Raw genomic sequence first — 21206 nt, 5'->3', positions numbered from 1 at the left:
TAAGTTGTTTTGTGGAAAGAGTTGTCTTAGTAATTTGAGAAATTATTTTAGGTGTCTTTATTACAGTTTTGTTAAGTTATACATTTATTAACTCACAAAATGTTTTGCTAGTATGATCACTTACGAAGACACGCAAACAGCAAAGTTGTAAATTGACCTCCTGTTTTGCTTTGCATATATTTATTTTTAGTTTTGGAAATAAGTGTATGATTACTTATTGGACTAATAGTACCACATAATTTCTGTTTTGAGTTCATGAAATAAAGTATAATAAATAAAAGGAGGGGACCAGTATTTTCTAAATGCCTCCTGTGTGGTGTTATGCTAGATGTTTTTCATATATTATCGTACAACCCTACTAGGTTTTTGACTGCATTCAGAACTTACGGTTACACTGAAGCACAGTAAAGGCAAATTTATCAAAGCTCCTAAAAGATAAAGCAAGAATCTACATACTGTTTTTTTTAAACTCCAGATTTCATCTTCATTTTGCTGCATCACAATATTCAAATTTGTATGTGTAGTAGCTCCATAGCAAAATTTCTTTGAATGGGTATTGTTGACATTAAATTTCATAAAGTAATAGGAATAAATTAAGATATGGAAACTAAATAACATTTAATTAAAAACTGGTAATTTCTTTTCAAACTGATATTCTAATTTAAAGAGTATATTAAAAATATTTTCTTTGGTTTTTTTTCTTTTCTTTTTTTTTGAGACAGACAGCAACCTCAAACTCTTAGGTTTAAGTGATTCTCTTGCCCTCAGCCTCCCATGTAGCTGGGATTATAGGTGCCCACCACAATGCCTGGCTATTTTTGTTGTTGTTGTTGTTATTGTTATCGTTGTTTTTTAGCAGGCCCTGGCCGGTTCAAACCTGCCAGCCCTGTTGCTTGTGGCCAGCACCTGTGCATGGGCGCCAAGCCTATTAAAAATATTTTAATAAGGCTTTTTCCAAATACATTTCAGGATCAATTATAGTACCTTCTTGATGAATTTTTTTTTTTTTTTAGAGACAGAGTCTCCCCCTGTTTAGGTTAGAGTGCAGCAGTGGTGTCATCATAGCTCACTGTAACTTTAAAGTCCTAGGCTCAAGCAATCCTCCTGCCTTAGCCTTCTGTATAGCTGGGACTACAGGCATGAGCCACCATGGATCTTGCTGAGTTTTCTATTTTCTGTTTTTGTTCCTGAATAGCTAGGACTACAGTTGCATACCAACATACCTGGTTAATTTTTCTATTTTTTTTTGTGGAACTCTTGCTCAGGCTGTTCTCAAACACCTGGTCTCCAGCAATCTTCCTGCCTCAGCCTCCCAGATTGCTGGGATTACAGGTGGAGGGCACCACACCAGCTGATGAATCACTTTTTATAGTGTCAGTGCCTGTGGCTCATAACATTAATTTGCCTGCATGTAGTTATTATCAATTCCTAAAGAATGACAATTTTAAAGATTGTGTATGTGAAGTAAAAGGTCTACAGCCACACACTTGTGTTTAATTCCTGACTTCACCTCCCCTAACTACTGGGATGTTAGGCAAGTTAAAATCTCTGTATTTCCCAGGATGTCTTTTTTTTTTATTCTTTTAATTAGGGGGATAATAACAGTCACTCCCCTGTAGAATTGTGGTGAGGATTAAATGAGTTAAGATCTCAACGTATAGGCAGTTACTGAGCTCTCAGTGAATTTGCTTTGATGAAGAACATTTTCTACAATTTTATATACATGCTGGCTTATATTGCATTATAGGTAATTATTTTTTGTATTTGGGAAAACCTACTTAAGAATACTTCACAGTTTAGAATGTATATACATTGTTATTCCATTTCTATTTCCATTCATTGTTATTCCATTCTGTTTTCGTTTCTAGTTATTCTAGATTAAGTTGTAGTAGAGATGATATGTTGTATTATTAGGATTTTTGCTTTTACTACTGTATGTAGTAACTGGTACATGGCATACCCTTGATTTCTGCAGTAGTAATGAATTAGAATTGATTTTGAGCTATAATTTTTTTCTTTGTAAATTCTTAATTTGAACTTCATTTTTATTATATAGAAACTAAATATTAAAATTTTAAGCATCTTAATGATGATGAGGCCTTTAAAATTTTTTTTTTCATTTTTTTAAAATGCTGATTTTACTTTGTGTTTGTCTAAAAACTGATTCTTTGCCTGAATGATCATTTAATATTAAATTAAAAAATTATGAGTACTTTTACATTAAGTTTTTCTTTTTCTTTTATTCTCTTAGCTTCACAATGAAGAGGACAATTCAGAATCACCTTCTGTAGAGCAGCCATCTACTTCACACCCGTCACCACAGACCATGCAGACTGCTCCCTCAGCACCAGCACTTGCAACTGACTCTTCTCCCCCACCATACAGTAGTATCACTGTGGAAGTACCTACAACTTCAGGTGCGAAACAGCGAGTGATGTTCTCATTGTTCATTTTTGTCTTGACAGTGTGCTTTGTGCAGTTACGATGGGCTTCTAAACATACATGCACATATACATACCAGAGTATACAGATCTGTAGAAATGTGTATCTATGTGCCTACTTACATAGTCATAAAATAAGATGTTACTGATGAGTGATGGGAACGTGGTGAGTATGTGCGACTGGAGGCGAAGTGGGTATGTAGTGTTCCCCCAGACACATGGTAATGATTCTTGACTACAAAGCAGTGATACTGTTTGCTACTGTTCATCTGATTCAAGGCATTCTAAAGAATTGATCTCTTTCTCTGGCACAATTTTTATTTCCCCAGCAATGCTAAGTTAGTCATTTTGATGACTTTTTTATAATATTATGATTTTTATATGTTATTTGATTTGTGTGATTGTTTGATTTTATATACTATTATAAATTCTCTAGGTATTTTAAGAACTTGAAGATAAGTTGTAAACAACTTCTCTAAATATTTTATAAATTCATTATGAAATATTTGTTTTGAAAATCAGTTATTGAAAAACATTTTAACAGGAAAAAAAACCTTTCACTAGAATATTTTGTGTTTCTTATGTCTTATTCTGAAATAAATATCTGTTTTTCTCACACTCCTGCCACCTTTCGCTGGTTATTATTTTGCGTTTGGAATGTGTAAATAGAGCCAGTATTTTTTCCACCAAATTCATTTACTTTTTTCATTTAATGAAAATCATTTTCATGAAAATATTCCCACTACTTCAGTTAATAAGTGCTTACTCTTTTTATTTGTATCTAATGTTTCTTTGATTGATTTACTTGTTCAGTGCTCAGTTTTATACACAGTTTATATATTGATATTTCTCAATTTTTTTTGTCTTTGGCTGTAAGATTTAATAGTTGGTTTGCTGCTTATGAAAACATTGGCTAAATTTTCCTCCACACTTGCTACCCTATTTTCTTTTTTAAAAATCAATTTGATGGTAACTTTGAAAAGAGAAAATGAGTTGTATGTCTGATGAGGTGTATGTCTGATGAGGTGTATGTCTGAGTAATGGAAGTGGTAATTTTAAGAGTGAAATTGTGAGGCTTTGTTGTGGCTGCCATTGCTATTGCTGTGTGACAAATACCTTTAAATTCAATAGGGTAGAATAGCAGTCAATTTAGTACTGTTAATTCTTAGGGTTCTGGGAGTGGACTGGGCTGAGCTATGCTGTTCTCTCCCTGAGTTTCCATGTAATTATTGTCTGATGATGCCTGGGGCTGGAATCATCTCAAAGGCTTCCTGTTTGTGACATGTTTTATGTTTGATGCTGGCTTTGCTAGGAACTAGTTAGTTGGCCACATAGCTAGCCCTCAGCTTGGGCTGTTGGCCAGGACACCTATATGTGGCTTCTTATTGTGGCCTAGGCATTTTCACTGAATGGTGACTGGCTTTCAAGAACAAGCATTGTGAGAAAAAGCCAGGTAGACATTATATTACTTGTCTTAATACTGCCCCTGAAGTCAATATGGTCATGCTTCTGCTGTCTTTGGTTTGTTGGAAGTGGGTTATTAAGTTTAGTCCTTGTTCAAGAGGTAAGGAATTAGTTTCTACTTCTTTGTGAGAAGACTTTCAGAGAACTTGTAAATTGACTTTTAAAACTACTATAACTGCTTACTTTCTCTTTCCTTCCACCAAACCTTTCACTTCTACAGTGTTCCCTATTTCAGTAAGTAGCTTCCACAGGTAGAAACCTTAAGGTCATCTTTTTGTTACCTAGTTACAAAATTACAGTAATCCCCACATCTGAGATGTTCCCAGATACACAGTGAGTGTCTGAAAACATGGGTAGTACTGAATCTTTCATATTGTAGGTCTTTTCCTGTACATCAATATCTATGATAAAGTTTAATTTATGAACTAGTCATAGTGAGAGATAAACAATAATAATAAAATGGAACAATTGTAATATTACATATAATAGAAGTAATGTGAATGTGGTCCCCTCCCCCAGCAAATATCTTCTTGTATCGTGCTCACCGTACTTTTTGTGCTGATGTGAGATGATAAACCTACACGATAAGATGAAGTGAGGTGAATAAGGTAGGCATTGTGCCATAGGGTTGGGCTGCTGTTGACTTTCTGACACGTACATCAGAAAGAGCAGCATCTACTTCAGGTGATCCCGGCCATGAAGATGTTGATGGTTCCATGAGAGGAGCAGATGATGATGTCAATGGTTATGGATCCTTCATAGTTGAAAGGAGTTTTGGGTTGAAATTGTTTGGAAGAACATTGTAATATGAAGTTGTCTCTTTCTTTTTAATTTATCAAAATACTGTTATTGAGGTTGTAACCTTTAGTGATCAGGTGGGTGACTTGAATACTGTGTTCCATCCACAGATCACATTTCTTAGTGTTGTCCTTTAATGTCTGTGCAGTTCACAACACTTTGGCAAATTTTAGTATTGGCCACATTGCTGATTCTACTTCATCTTCCTCCTCCTCTGCAGACGGCTCAGCAAGTTCTTCCAGTTCCTCATTTATTAACACTTCTCAGTGTTCTTCAATATGTTCTTTAACTTCTTCATCAAGCATGTTGGAAAATGCTTCTCCACCAACTTGTCTTGCTGCATGAATGATTTTATTAAATTCTATATTGATCTTCAGGAAGCCTTTAAAATCATTTGCTACTTCATTCCATAAGTTCCTCAAGCAGGCATTTGCAGTTTCTGGTTTTAATTCATTCATTGCAGTTTTGCTTAATTTTATTGCATTAGCAGTAGTGAATGATCATGTCCAAATTAAGGTCTGCCTCAATTGCTGTTTGAATGTAATCAAATACCAGCGGGGTATTGGTTGTCTTGATAACTTGAATGATGCCCTGGGCAAGTGGCTGAAGTGGTATGGTTAAAAGCGGTATGGAGTTAAAAATACAACCTTGACATTTTTACTTTCATAGCAGACAGATTCAGGATAGCCAGGTGCAATGTCTATTCTTAATATGACTTTAAATTTCAGCCTTTCTTCTTCCAAGTATTTTTCATTCTGGGATGAATCATTGGTGGAACCATTCCATAAACAAGATGGCTGTCACCCACGCTTTCTGATTATGTTGCCAGAACATGGGGAAATAATTTTTGATTTCGTTTTTGAAATGCGTAGGGTCTTCACTATGCCCTACCGTGTTTCTACATAGTACCAAAGTCAATCTGCCCTTCCATGTCTTACGCCTTGATGCCTCCTTTGCACATTAATGAATTCAGGTTCTGTTGGGCATCTTCAAGATCTAGAAGAAACTGCTTTCATCACAGTTGAAGCCTGGTTTGGATAATATCCTTTCTCTTTAAGCAACTACTTCTTCATTGGCAGATGCAACCTCTCCAGTAATTTTTACATTTTTCATTCCAAATCTAATCCTGAATCTGTATAATCATCTTTTACTTGCAGTCAATATCTTGGTGTCAGTCGTTTCAGGGGCTCCCTCGCCAAAGTCTTAATGTAGACTCAGTGCTTTCTGGTATAACATGTTGCTATCAGTTGGAACAAATTTCTGTTCATGTCTTCCGCCCACAAATTTAATGCCTTTTTTATGTTAACTAGGTACTTATCATGCACTATGCCCAGGGCTTCTGTAATTTGAAGTGCAAGAGCAAAACTAGCAAAAACTTCTCTTTCCTTCTTGGCAATTCCACAGGTTTGTTCTTACTATAAATCTTTACCTCAGCTCACAGTTTTTCCCCCATTATTAAGTTGAGAATGTTCACTTTTTCACGTAAAGGGAGAACTTTATGACTTCTCTTTGGCATATCTGAATTGTCAGCATCACTCCTTTTGCATTTAGGGGCCGTTATTAAGGAAAGGTAATGTAAAAATGAGCTCCATTTTACAGATAAAGAAGAAAAATGGTGGAAAATTAAATAACCTGCTCATGATCGCATAGCTTCTAAGTGGTAAAGACAGAATTTGAATCCAGATGAATCTAATTTTAAAGTTTGCAGTCACTGTTTATAGTTGCAATCCTGTGATTTGGCTATTAGATCATTGGTGACTTTTGCTATAATATTTTCTTCAGAGTGTTACAAACAGAAGGCCAGCATAATGGGCTAAGAAAAGCACAAACAGGGAGACAGTGAAGACGGCAACTGATTTCAATAACTAATCAATGGAAACCACAAATGCTCAAAATAAGGGAGTCATTCAGTACATTTTGAAATGACAGTATGCTTTAATAATGCGCAGCCATTAAAATTAGGATTTTTGAAGAATGTTTACTGATATCACATACTTTGAAAGTATCAAATTGAAGAAGTAGAATATGAAGTAACGTATGTGATCCGGTTTCTAAAAAAATGCATGAACGTTTCCATGTGAAGGACATTTCTAATAAAACTAATAACTTACTCTGGATGGTATAATGTAGGGTTGTTTTAATTTTTTAAAACATGGACAATTACATGCTACATAACATCTCAGTCAATGACAGACCACTTAAGTGATGATGGTCCCATAAGTTATAGTAAAGCTGAAAAATTGTTATCTTTTTGTGATGTGGTAGCTGTCGTGCCATTGTGCTGTTGTGTCACAGTGTGTTTGTGGTGATGCTGGTGTACATAAACCTACACTGTGCTGCTAGTCCTGTAACACTATGTCGTGTGTACATTATGTACGGTACGTAATCCTTGGTAATGATAATAAAGGACTGTGCTACTGGTTTATGTGTTTACAATGTTGTACTTTATTGTTATTTTAGAATGCATTCCTTTAACTCAGTTTTTAAAAAGTTAACTGTAAAACAGCCTCAGACAGGTCCTTCAGGAGGTATTCCAAAAGAAGGCCCTGTTATTGTAGGAGGTGACAGCTCCACGTGTGGTGTTACTGCCCTTAAAGACCTTCCAGCAGGACAAGATGTGGAAGTGGAAGGCAGTGACATTGATGATCCTGACTTTGTGTAGACCTAGACTAACGTGTGTTTCTGTATTATTTTTTAACAAAAATCTTTAAATAGGAAAAAAAATACAAATTTAAAAATAGAAAAATGCACATGATTGCAAGAGGGATTTTACCTAACAATTGCAATCAGTGTAACTGGCTTATTGTACCCTCAATGAATCCCCAACAATAAAAAAAAAAAAAAAAAAAAAAGAAGGGGAATCTGAGCATCCAGCATCCATCCATGCTGGGGAATCCGACCCAGCAACACAGGGAGGGCAATTCTGATTGGCCTGGAATAGAAGGGGAATCTGGCATCAGGGAACTCAGTAGCGCAGGCACGGGTGAAGTCAACACTTAGCAGGTTAAAAAAAAAAAAAAAAATAGAAAAATGCTTATAAAATAAGGATTTAAAGAAAAAATATTTTTGTACAGCAGTACAGTGTATTTGTATTTTAAATTAAGTGTTATTACAAAGGAGTCAAAAAGTTAAATAATGTGAAATAAAAAATTACAGTAAAGTAAGGTTAGTTTACTGTTGAAGAAAGAAGAATACTTTTTAATAGGTCTATTGTAGCCCAGTGTACAGTGTTTACGAGTCTGCAGTCATGTGTGGTAATGTCATGGCCTTCACATTCACTCACCACTCTCTCACCCATAGCACCTTCCAGTCCTACAAGCTCCATTCATAGTAAGTACGCCAGACAGGTGTACCAGTTTTTATATTTTATACCGTATTTTTACCCTACCTTTTCTATGGTTAGATACATTCCAATAACACAAATACATACCACTGTATTACAGTTTCCGTTCAGTACAGTCACAATGGAGCCTAGGAGAAATGGTCTATATACCATCTACCCTAGGTGTGAGTAGGCTATCCCATCTCGGTTTGTGTAAGTCCATCCTGTGATGTTCCACAATGGCTAACTCATCCTAACACTTTCCTCAGTACATTCCCCTGTTGTCAAGTGACATGTGATTGTATTTTAAACACAGTCCATGCTAGTTTTCTGTGGAGATGTATTTCTCATGAGGTCATTTTTGGGCTAGTTTTTATAGATCTGAGCAACATTAATAACAATACGTGGCTTTTGTGTCAATGCTTCACACTTTACAGAGTCTTCTTGAATGCTCTTCTCTATTTTCCTATAGTAGCAAGTAACAGTCCCTCTGTGTCAGTTTTATGGAAGAAAAAGTGAGCTTCATAGTAGCTAAATGTTTTCCTTGAGGTCACAGAACTTCTAAGAAGAGGGTTTAGAACTGGCTCTCCCCAGACTCTCCCCAGTCCTGTGGTTGAAGACCACTACTGTAAAGGGTAGAAGAAAAAGTAAAAAGTAAAGCAACAGCAGTTTAGTGCTTCTACCCAACTGTCATCTATTAGTGGTGGGTATTTTTTTTCCTGTCTTGAGTGTTAAAACTTTTCAAAAATTTACAAACGTGTTAATATAAAAGATTACATCTTCTCCTTGGATAATGTGTGTCATTGTTCCAGTTTCTTAAAATGTACAGTTTGAATGTCATTGTCCTAAATTTTTAATCACTGTTTACAAATAGATTTTACTTCTACTCTGATCTCAGAACTAAAGAAATCTATTTACTTGACTGCATCTGATGTTTTTACACCCTGAAAAGAAATGTTCCCTAGGAATTTATTGCTCTTTCTCCTCTGATGAGTAACATTCAGTATTATATTGCTAGTACCACTTCCTGTCACTAGATTAGACATGACCTAACATTGAAATACTAAGCTGTTATTGATAGCATTAAAAAATTGTTGTGCTAAAGTCTATATACTTGAAAATACAAGGGATAAGTACTGGTAAAATAAAATGTGTTTTCATGTTGGAAGTCCAAGAAATTCTGATAAAGATAGAGACAATTACAAACAAATGTAAAAATACAGGCATACCTCAGGGATACTTCTGCATCAGTTTCAGACCAACACAGTGAAGCGAATATTATGATGAAGTAAGTCATAGAAGTCTTTTTGTTTATGCACACAAAAGTTATCTTCACCCTATACTGTAGTCTATTAAGTTTGTAATAGCTTTATGTTTTTAAAAATACATACTTTATATAAATACCTTCAGGCTGAACAGTGCTAACGATCACCTGAGGCTTCCGCAACTTGCTGTCTTTTTGCTGGCAGAAGAGAGGCTCTTGCCTCCATTTTAATGGTTGCTGACTGATCAGAGTGGTGATTGCTCAGGGTTGAGATGGCAGTTTCTTAAAATAAGGTAACAAACAGGGAACTTTTGCCATATCGTTTGACTTTTCCTTTCCCAAAATACTTCTCCGTGCCATATGATGTTATTTCATGGCACTTTACCCCTAGTAGAACTTTTTTTTTTTTTTTTTGCAGTTTTTGGCCGGGGCTGGGCTTGAACCGGCCACCTCCAGCATATGGGGCCAGCGTGCCTTACTCCTTTGAGCCACAGGCACTACCCACCCAGTAGAATTTCTTTTGAAATTGGAGTTGATCTCCTGAAAACCCTGCTGCTGCTTTATCAGCTAAATTCCTAAATTTAATTTTCTAAATTCTTTGTCTTCATTTCAACAGTGCTCACAGCATGTTCATCAGGAATAGATTCCATCTCAGGAAACCACTTCCTTTGCTCATCCAGAAGCAGCAGCTCCTCTTTCATTCAAGTTTATCATGAACTTGCAGCAATTCAGTCACATCTAGGTTCTACTTCTAGTTCTTCTGTGTTTCTTCTACATCTATAATTACTTTCCCGACTGAAGACTTTAGCTTCTCTAAGTCATTCATGACAGTTGGAATTAACTTCTTCTAAATTCCTGTTAGAATTAATATTTTGACCTCCTCCCATCAATCTTTTTTTTTTTTTTTTGAAATGGATTCTCACTGTGTCACCCTGGCTAGAGTGAAGTGTATTTCTTAAATAATAAGGCTGAGAATCAAAATGACTCCTTCATCCATGGGCTACAAAATGGATGTTGTGTTAGCAAGCATGAAAACAGTATCCATGTCCTTATACATCTCCAGCACAGTGCTTGGGCGCAATGCAGGTACATTGTCAGTGAACAGTAATATTTTGAAAAACTTTTTTTTTTCCTTAGCAGTAGGTCTCAACAATAGGTTTAAAGTATTCAGGAAACTGTATTATAAACAGATGTGCTGTCATCCATACTTTGTTGTTTATTTATAGAGCATAGGCAGAGAAACTTAGCATACTTTTTTTTTGTTTTTTTTTGTAGAGACATAGTCTCACTTTACCGCCTTTGGTAGAGTGCCATGATGTCACAGGACTCACAGCAACCTCTAGCTCTTGGGCTTCCGCGATTCTCCTGCCTCAGCCTCCCGAGCAGCTGGGACTACAGGCGCCCGCCACAACGCCTGGCTATTTTTTGGTTGCAGTTCAGCTGGGGCTGGGTTTGAACCCTCCACCCTCGGTATATGGGGCCGGTGCCCTATTCACTGAGCCACAGGCGCCACCTTTCTTAAAGGCCCTAAGAATTTTGGAATGGTAGAGTGTTGGTTTCAACTTAAAGTTGCTAGCTACATGAGCCACTAACACAGCAGTTCTTAACCTGTGGGTCACGACCCCTTTGTAACAATGAAAATACATTCCATGTAGCAAAATTACAGTTATGAAGTAGCAATGAAAATAATTTTATGGTTGAGGGTCACAACAACATGAGGAACTGTATTAAAGTGTTGCGGCATTAGGCAGGTTGAGCACCACTGTGCTAACAGGAGAGCCAGCCTGTCCTTTGAAACTTTGAGCCAGGCATTGACTTCTCCTCTAGCTGTGAAAGTCCTAGGCGGGATCTTCTGCTAAAAGGCTATATTGTCTGTACTGAAAATCTGTTGTTTGGTGTAGCCACCTTCATCAATTATCTTTGCTGTATCTTTTGGATAACCTGTTGCATTTTCTCTATCAGCTCTTGCTACTTCACCATTCACTTCTATGTTACGGAGATGGCCTCTTGCCTTAAACCTCATGAACCAACCTCTGCTAGCTTCAGACTTCTGCAGTTTCCTCCTTTCTGTCAACCTTCATAGAATCGAAGAGTTATAGCTTTGCTGTAGATTAGATTTTGGCTTAGGGGAATATTGTAGCTGTTTTGATTTTTTTTTTTTTTTTTTTTTGATATCCAGACCCTAAAACTTTCTCCATATCATCAATAAAGCTATTTTACCTTCCTGTCATTTGTGTGTTCAGTTGAGTGGCTACCAGCTCTCCCACACCCCTTTTATTGAGACACAGTCTTGCTCTGTCACCAAGACCAGAGAGTAGTGACAAATTTACTGCTCACTGCCATCTTCAACACTCGGGCTCAGATGATCTTGCTGGCCCAGCCTTTCAGGACTACAGGTATGGCCAGTTTTTGTTTGTTTGTTTGTTTGTTGTTTTTTTAGAGCTAGCAATCTCATTATGTTGCCCAGCTGGTCTTGAACTCCTGACCTCAGGCAGTCTTCCTGCCCTGACCTCCCAAAGTGCTGGGATAACAGGTGTGAGCCGCTGGGCCCAGCCTGGAGTAGCACTTTTAATTTCCTTCAACAACTTTTCCTTTCAATTCACAAATTGCTTGCAAGAAGCCTAGCTTTTATTTAATTTTTTATTTTGTTTATTTATTTAATTTTTAGTTTATCTTGATCTGTCTTGGGTTTTGAGGAGCTTTCCTCACTAATCTTAATCACTTCTAGCTTTTGAATTAAACAGAGACATGTGACTCTTCCTTTCACTTGAACAGTAAGGGGTTAATACAAGGTTATTAAGTGGCCTAAGTTCCATATTGCAGTATCTCAGGGAGTAAAGAAGACCCCAGGAGTCAGAGGCGGCACTTGTGGCTCAAGGAGTAGGGTGCCAGCCCCATATATCAGGGGTGGTGGGTTTGAGCGTGGCCCCGGCCAAAGCTGCAAAAAAAAAGAAGACCCCAGGAGTGGGAGAGAGTTGGGGAACAGCTGTTGGCGGAACAGTTGGAACAAATGCAACATTTGTCAATTAAGTTTACTATCTAAATATGCCTTCTGTGCCCAAATAATTACATCAAAGACCACTGATCACAGATCTCCATAAATGACATAACAATAGTAATACTGAAAAAAATTTGAGAATTACCAAATGTTACACAGAGACAAAAGTGAGCACGTACTGTTGGAGAAATGGTGCTGATAGACTGGTCAATGCAGAATTGCCATAGACCTTCAGTTAGTAAGAAATGCAGTATCCATGAAGCAAAGCATCATGAGACCAGGATGCCTACATAAAGACACTGTAGTTATAATGGAGGAAATTACAAAAGTGTTGCCAAACACAGTGGTATATATTCCTTTTAGGGTTTGCCTTTGTTGCCATGTCCATGGTTCTAACATGAAGCTAATCGTTTGATTGGCCTGTATCATTTTACTTACACTACATATGTTGGAAATAAGTGGTGCAGTTTCATTTTTAAAATTAGCGGTCTGTACTTACTACATATTGTAATATGTTTCTGAAGATTACATTTAAAAATAGTTTAAAATTAGAGAAAGAAAAGGAAAATCTAAAGAACTAGGGAGATAAGTGAAAAATGAGAGGAGAAAGGGACAAGAATAAAAAAAAAAGTAAAATATTCTGTAATCTTTTAGCAAAGAAAAATTTTGAGATTGCCTGAAAGATCAGGACAGTTACTGAAATCAACATGTGTGCATGTCATCAAAGTATTTGGGGTCATGAACCCCCTGGGTCTGCCACTTGATGGTGTTGGACATCATTTACCTTTTCTGAGCTTCAGAGTTGCCAAGATTAATGCATATAGAGGTTGTGTGTGAAATGGTCAGTACTATATAAATGTTGTGATTCCTGGATTTTTTTGAACAGCCTTGGCTGTGAGATAATGGGCAAGTAGACTAAGTGCTTGTGCATGCTACATGAGGATGCTTATTTATTGTGAGGTTTTACCTCTTGTCTGGTACTCCTTTTCAAAATCTCATTTTGAGGTTGTTTTATTTATTAGCTTTTAGATGGTATTTATCAGTTCTTTCTCTTCAAGATAAATGCGGATAAGATTTATGGTAGTAACAGTAATATGCCTGTTGTAGAGCTGATAACATAGGGCCACCATAGCAGTAGTAGTCTTCAGTGACCTATTGTAAATTATTAAATTGTGGCATAACATTTATATTAGTTTTTTTCTAATGGTTATCCTTTTAAATCCTCTTTCCTCAGATACAGAAGTTTATGGGGAATTTTTTCCTGTGCCACCTCCTTACAGTGTTGCTACCTCCCTCCCTACATACGATGAAGCAGAGAAGGCCAAAGCTGCTGCCATGGCAGCTGCAGCAGCAGAAACATCTCAGAGAGTAAGAAAATTTCATTCTTTCTTTTGGTAATATTATTTTTGTTAATCAATATGTGCACTTGGTAATATCAAAAGTAGTTTTTTATGTATCAGAGTGTTTATGTGTCAAGATTTTTTTTTTTAGTACGGTTGACTTGAACAATCTGGGTTTGAACTGCATGGGTCCACTTATCTGCAGATTGTTGTCAGTGACTCTATTAAAAAAATTTTAGAGATTTGCAACAATTTGAAAAAAACTGTGAACAAATTGCATAACCTAGAAATATAAAAAATAAATAAAAAGTTAGGCATGTCTTGAATATATAAAATATATATAGATAACTAGTCTTATTTTTGTGTTAGTTGACTGTTTATGTTATCAGTAGGTCTTCCCAGTGAACAGCCGGCTATTAGTAGTTAAGTTTTTGGGGAATCATAAGTTATATACAGATTTTTGACTGTGTGGGGGTCTGTGTCTCTACAGTTGTTCAAGGATCAGCTATATTTTCTCTACTACTGCTGTGTGTGTTGTCATTTTTGGTGAAATTGGCACTCTCCTAGTTAAACTCACCTTCATTACTTGACTTTCTTATCTCTTACTCTTCCTCTCCACCCCATCTCAGCTTGTGGATCATCCTATCTTTACAAATACATTTATTACTTCCGAAATTTTGATTTCATGCACGTCATGCTAACCTTCACCTCCCATCATTCTAACTCGCTCCCTCTGGTTACCATGACTCAGCAGTTCTCTTTCACTTGGACCTCCTGTCCATTGATCTCTTTATTGTTCACGTACTTATTTCCCTCCTTATAGTTTGGATTCTGTGGTCTTTCATTATAATCATGACTTAACCTTTTTTCCTATTCATGTTTTATATATTAGCATTGCCAGTTCAGTGACTCTGTGAAAGAACTCAAGGGAGGCTAAACAAGCATACAGATATAAGTTACCGGGGTTCAAATTATTTTTGTGACCTAATCCGCTCATCCCTTTGAACATATCTTAGAATTTTGGAGTAATGAAGAATTCTACTTCCCCTTTTGCCCTCATCTTCCTATCTTAGTAATAGAGTCAAGGAGATACATGTGGTGGTGTTATTCTTTGTTCTGGTAAAAGAAGGGGCGTCTCAGTGATGAAGTCAGTCAGATACATGAGTGCTGTTCTGCAGCCAAGTAAGAGGCAGAAATTATTTACCTCTTAGTGTGGCTACAAGCAGGGCTAGAATTCATTGCCTTTTTTTCTCGCTTCAGACTTGAGTTGTCATTTCTGATCCCTGTATTCATCTCATTTTGTTGAGGAAAAACACACACACAAAAAATCACTTCATCCAGGAAAACTAGACGTAGGTGAGGAGCCAAGGGAGAGAGATGAGCTTCCCTGTGTGGCATGCTCTTGTTACTCTGAGGTCAGAGCCCAAAGAGCAGATCCTCTGAGAGGTGAGCGTGTGTGTCCTGGGTGTGTTTCTTTCCTTAGCTACAACACTTTCCATACCTGCTCCCACTCTCTTTCTCCAACACACAGGGTTAAACATCAATATGAACAGCTTTGGATACAATTAGGATGTTTGGTAAAGACACTTTTTTAATGCCTTTCCTCTTTTGGCGGGAAGGGGTGTGGGGTGGAGATAAGTCTCTTAGGATGGTGACATAAATATTACTCAATAAGGATTTTTGATGCTCTGAGAGAATCATAGAGAAGAAGGATAGATGTGTAAAAGAGGCAGTTTCTTTCAAAATGAACCTAGATTGCTTAGAACTTGTAGTTTGTAAAGGCACATGCACATTTCTCAGTGAAGTCAATTGATGGTAGCTCCTCTTTCAGGAGGCATCTCCCTAGAGACCTTGACAGCGCCAGAGGCCTTTAAACAGTATCATGGAACTATGGATCCTTTACTGCCCTAACTTCCATACAATAGGGTAGAATTCTAAAGACAAAGCAGGAAGCATTAGTTCTTACTGTGTGTGCTTGTGTTTTGAGAAAAGCATAAAGGTGACTTTTATTTTACCCTTTTTGGAGAGAAAACTCTGAAATGTTACTATTCTTTCCTTTCACTATCATATTCAGTGCTTTGGACATGTGGAAAATTTCCCAGAAAAGAAAGTAGAATTATATGCAAGAGACTAAGGGAGGTCCTTGTAAAAAGTTTTAAATTTATCAGTGTTTCCTAAGCTAGTGCTCCAACATTCTCTTACTGCAAAGTAGGAGTGTATGTGTACAAGTCTCTGTATCTTCTGATTTAGATAAAAAATTAGCTGGTGTATTCTTGGAAATTGCTGAGAGTAGTTTTTAAATTGTTTTCTCCACAAGAAAAGCTAAGTGTGTGAGCAGTGCGTATGCTAATAGCTCCATTTAGCCATTCTACAGTGTATTTGTATTTAAAAACATCATGTTGTACACCATAAATAGTGCCGTTTTTCGCTATTAAAAATTAAAAAATTGAAAAAAACTCTTGGTCTGATTAGCATTTGAATACATTCAGTTGTAAATGAGTCTCACCTCGATGAGCTGAAAGTTTATTTCTTAAATGGACTGTCATTGGGAGAATGTAGGTAGCCAAGAGACTTTCTAACAGTACTGTTTTCTAGTTCTTATTTTTTATTTATTTATTTTTTTAAGACAGTCTCAAGCTGTCACCCTGGGTAGAGTACCGTGGTGTCCCAGCTCACAGCAACCTCAAACTCCTAGGCTTAAGTGATTCTCTTTCCTCAGCCTCCCGAATAGCTGGGACCACAGACACCCGCCACAACGCCTAGCCATTTTTTGTTGTTGTAGTTGTCATTGCTGTTTGGCAGGCCCCGGCTGGGTTCCAACCCACTGGCCCTGGTGTATGTGGCCAGTGCCCTAGCCACTGAGCTACAGGCACCGAGCCTAGTTCTTATTTTAATGTTTAGAGTTGTTTGTATTTTATAGAAATGAATTATCCAGTTTGAATATTTCTATGAAAAATACTTGAATTCTAAATCATTAATTTTATAAAACTTTTAGAGCATTCCTGTTCATCAGGTAGGCTCATCTTTTGATCTTACAGTAGTTGATAGAGCTCACTTTTTTGTAACTTGTTTAAAATTGATTCAGTAGCTTGACTTTTGTTGTAAGAACTAGAACTCGATAATTTGTGAGCAACTCTGGGATAAGGACCTTGCATTTACATTTCTAGCACCTATTATCTGGTGCATATTTGTTTAGTAAATGATAGTTTGTTAAGTTAATGAGCACTTTTTTCTTTTTTCTTTTTTTAAATTGGCTAATGTGGGGAATTAGAAATAAGAAAACACCACAGGTGTTCTCTTACATCTCTTCATTTTAAAATACTTGGATGTCTTTTACCAGTTTTAAGATTTATAAATTAATGTTTAATATAGTTGAAATTATTACATTGATATGATCTTTTATTTTTTAAATGTTCTATATAAGTATTTTTCTGTTTTTAATAGTTGAGTGAAATTCCATGGACTCAATTTACTATTATAATTTAGTGACCATTCCTCTCTAGTGATATGATTATTTTCATCAAATGTTTGTGTTTGTGCCTTTTTTTCAGGTCTTAGTATTATAAAAGAAATATTTGCACATTTTGTCTTCTATCTTTTAAGAAATTATGTACTGGCCAGGTGTGGTGGCTCATACCCATAAATCTAGCATTCTGAGAGGCCGAGGTGGGTAGATTGCTTGAAGCCAGGAGTTTGAGACCAGTCTCAGCAAGAGTGAGACCTCTACTAAAAGTAGAAAAACTAGCCAGGCATGGTGGTGGGTGCCTATAGTCAGCTACTTGGGAGGCTGAGGCAGCAGAATCAGTTGAACCCAAGAGCTTGAGGTTGTTGTGAACTTTGATGATGCCACAGTGCTCTACCCCAGGGAAACAGAGTGAGACTTTGAGTGAGACTTTGTCTCAAATAAATAAATAAAATAAAATAAAATAAAAGATGATATCCTTTGATAAAATCTCTGGAGTAGTGTTTTAAAATACATAGTACTACTTATGAAATAATTACATTTTTGCCATTATATTGACAGGTTTTTGGGGAGGTGGCAGTTCATATTATGCTTTGGTGTTTATTTCTTCAATTAATCTGAAATGATAAAAAATTACTAACATGCATTCAGTCATCTCTAGTTGTTAAAGTTTGCCTATGATGTGATTGCAGAGTTTAAAGGATCTTTGTGCCCAAATAACGAACAACATAACATGGTTTTGAAAGTTTCTTTCTTTTGGGAGAGCAGTGTACTTAGACTACCGTTATTGGGTAGAAAGAACTTCAGTGTCCTGGATTTGTGTTCACCTAATTATGTGGTCTTGGGCAGGGCTCTAAGTTTTCCCCCTGAAATGATTCAATTTCCTCACAAAATTAAATCATTAACACTCAGCTGAGATTATATATATACAATCTGGAGATGGAGATGGTGCATATATAAATCAAATCACATCACTTGTCTGATCAAATTCTGTTTTACTCAGTAAAATCCAGGAGTTTGATGTTGGATTGATCTATGATGATGCAACGGAACTCTAGCCAGGGTGTTAGAATGAGACCCTATCTCAAAAAAAAAAAAAAGAAAGGAAAAGAAAAACTTTTGTTTTTTTTAATTTACTTTTAAATTTTGAGACAGTTTTTTGAATTTTATTGGGTAGATACTGTTTTACCTATCTGTCAAGAACTGTGTGAACAGTGAGATTTTACTGGACTTTCAAGCTAACAGACTGGGTTGTCCCAGTTTCTAGGATGTTGGCGGAAGACTGGAGAATGCTGGGTCAGAGAAAAAGACTTCTTTATTCACAGCAGTAGTGTACTCCGAGTGTTAGCATTTTCTGTGCCAGTTCCCTGACCTCCATTTCCCATAGGGTAACACAAAGAGGGCTAAATGATAACCTCCACACTCAGTGGGTTGTGTTGTGGGAGGGGAACCCTGCGCATAGGGAACCCAGTTCTTTTCTAATGGTCAATAGAAATGCCCACACCTCTACTCTGAGAGAAGACACTATCTCTCAAAGCTCTCCACTGTGTAATAACACTGTATCTCCTAACTCTCCTGCCCCAGTGCCTCTCCCTGGAAAACATGTAGAAACGTGATAGAACTGTGGAGAATTATCTCCTAACGTAGTCCACTATTGATGGGCATTTAGATCGTGTCTGATCTGCTCTTAGTAGCATTGCTGTGATGAGATATTTTTAATACATCATTTCCTGTAAGCGAGGATACATGTATGTATTTCTACAATATGTGGTAAAAACTGCTATTGTTTGATCAGAGGTATGTACATTTAATTATTATTATTATTTTTAAATCGTAGCTGTGTACATTGATATATTCATGGGGCATCATTCACTAGCTTCACAGACCGTTTACCAAGTTTCACATATACCCTTGTACATTTAATTATGATAGTTGGATAAAATCACCAAATAGCCGGCCATAGAGTTGTACCAGTTTATACTCCACCATTGATTATGAAAGTTTGATATTAAAAATGCAGCAGCATTACATCCGTCTCCTTGAGACTGTTTTCATGCATTTAATGTTCTTCGACATTGTCTGTTTTGTGTTTACCTTAAAAGTAACTCTTCAAGGGCACCAGTAGAAAAGTGATAGTTGCTAATGTTTATTGATTACTTTGTGCCAGACATTGTACTCATTATCTCATTTTGTCTACACAGCAAATTGAGAGCATTGGATTTGGTTGAAGTTTTTTTCCCCTTACATTTAAGATAATAAAGTTGTAATTATTTTAGTGAACTATTTTAATGTTTTATGTTTTACAGATTCAGGAGGAAGAATGTCCACCAAGAGATGACTTCAGTGATGCAGACCAGCTCAGAGTGGGTAATGATGGCATTTTCATGCTGGCATTTTTCAGTAAGTGATCTTCCCAAACTATTTTTCTTTATATATTGGCTGTAGGTGTATTAAAGTAAAAAGAAAAGCAAATTTTGTTAGAATGTATTTACCTTTTTAAAAGTATAGATTGTTCCTGATACTGAACTAATGACTACCCTGATCACATGTTACAATACAAACCCCAAAATTTATTAAATACGTAATTGAATAATTATGCATTGTAACCATTATGCTATATTGATAGTATAAAAGTATATGAACATATTTAAGCTAATTAGGATTTTGTAAGAGAAGTAATGCAGTACTGGTGTCCGTTCACTGCTGTAGGGACATAATAGAATCAAACTAAATTCTGCTTTTGGGGCAGAAGACTTCCATTTGAGTATCTTTGGGCCAGAAAAAGGGTTAGAAAAGAAGGGACATTCAACTAAAACTTTGTTACTTGAGACAGAAAGGTATGAGTTTTATTTGGGGGAATGCTGAGTAGTAGAAGATCAGAAACCTAATATTTTTGAACATCTTAGAAAATCTTAATTTAATATTTGGCTTATAGATTTAAGCTCCTTGAGAGGAGACTATCATAGTCTTCATCATTTCATTACCTCCATTAAATAATATTAAGACACTTAATATTAACTGTTTAAATCGGTAAAACCAGTAGTAGAAACCCAATATTCACGTAAGTCATTTATTAGTCTATTGTATGATTAATTTTGTCCTCAACCTGGTTCAGTGATTATGCTTTTCATTCTTGGATAGAGTACTATTTTAATTTTAAATTTCAGAGATAAAAGAAATAATTATTTAAAGTTCAACTTCAAAAAACAGAAAATACGTACTTCATGAGTTGTTGCTTTTGAATCTGAAAGTTCATTTAACTTTTGGAAATGGTATTTTGCTTCCTTTCTTTTATTTCATCTGCTGAAGAACAGAGGTGGCAGGAGGGCAGGCAGCTATATTTTTCTCTTCACATGTACTAAATCATATTCAGGTTGTTAGTTTACGTATGTGTAACATTTAAATTTTAAGTTGATTTTAGTTACAATATCTAGTTAGATATGTTAGGTACGATGAAAGGAAATGAATTCTTTTGTTACAAAGTAATACTATTTGGTACTGTTAATCTAGTGGACTTTGGTTTTTATCTTAATTTTGGTTCAACTTGTAATTCTTTATATTAATTAACAATTCCCACATACTTTGTTTATGAAAAGAGTAGCTTTTTCTGGTTATTTTTTTTAATGAAATTTTAAATAGAAAAGAAATAATCTAAATTTATTGTACTATTTGTAGTATAAATACCTGTTTCTTAGGATTAAAAACATATTACTTGATATCATTAATGTCATTCAGAGTTCTTATTTTTCCATTTTTATATTTTGCTTAACCCCAGTATCTTTTTATTTTTAATTTTTTAGATTTGAAAACATTTCACTAATGTGTTGTAAATTCATGGTAATTTAGACATACTGGATGACTTTATCTGTAGCCAGTGATTGTATTAGTTAACATAAATATTAGTATTTAATATAAATTATCTTTTACTAAAATTTTACTAAATTAAATTTCCACACATTATATTTTATTCTTCCTGCTCTATAAATATAATACCAATATTATAAGAGTAAATTTCTATTTTTTACCTTCATTTCCTGATGCATTTTTTCTAGTAGGCCTAGAGCTTATTTGTATTGATAAACATAGATTTATTTGTAACTACCACCATCTAGTGGC

The 21206-nt window shown here is 36.0% G+C and overlaps 1 protein-coding gene across 1 annotated transcript in view; it reads left to right on the top strand.

Moving 5' to 3' along the window:
- NDFIP2 (Nedd4 family interacting protein 2) overlaps positions 1-21206 on the top strand; it is a 65129-nt gene that overhangs the window by 31861 nt on the left and 12062 nt on the right. Inside the window, exons 2-4 of the mRNA XM_053563670.1 lie at positions 2252-2417; positions 13522-13655; positions 19397-19490. Coding sequence (XP_053419645.1) covers positions 2252-2417; positions 13522-13655; positions 19397-19490 — 394 coding nt within the window. The remainder of the gene's footprint in view (positions 1-2251; positions 2418-13521; positions 13656-19396; positions 19491-21206) is intronic.

This window comes from Nycticebus coucang, chromosome 15 (genome assembly GCF_027406575.1).
Source record: "Nycticebus coucang isolate mNycCou1 chromosome 15, mNycCou1.pri, whole genome shotgun sequence".
Taxonomy (NCBI): Eukaryota; Metazoa; Chordata; class Mammalia; order Primates; family Lorisidae; genus Nycticebus; species Nycticebus coucang.
The sequence above is the reverse complement of the archived record's forward strand: the minus strand, read 5'-3'. Positions and strand labels throughout refer to the sequence as shown.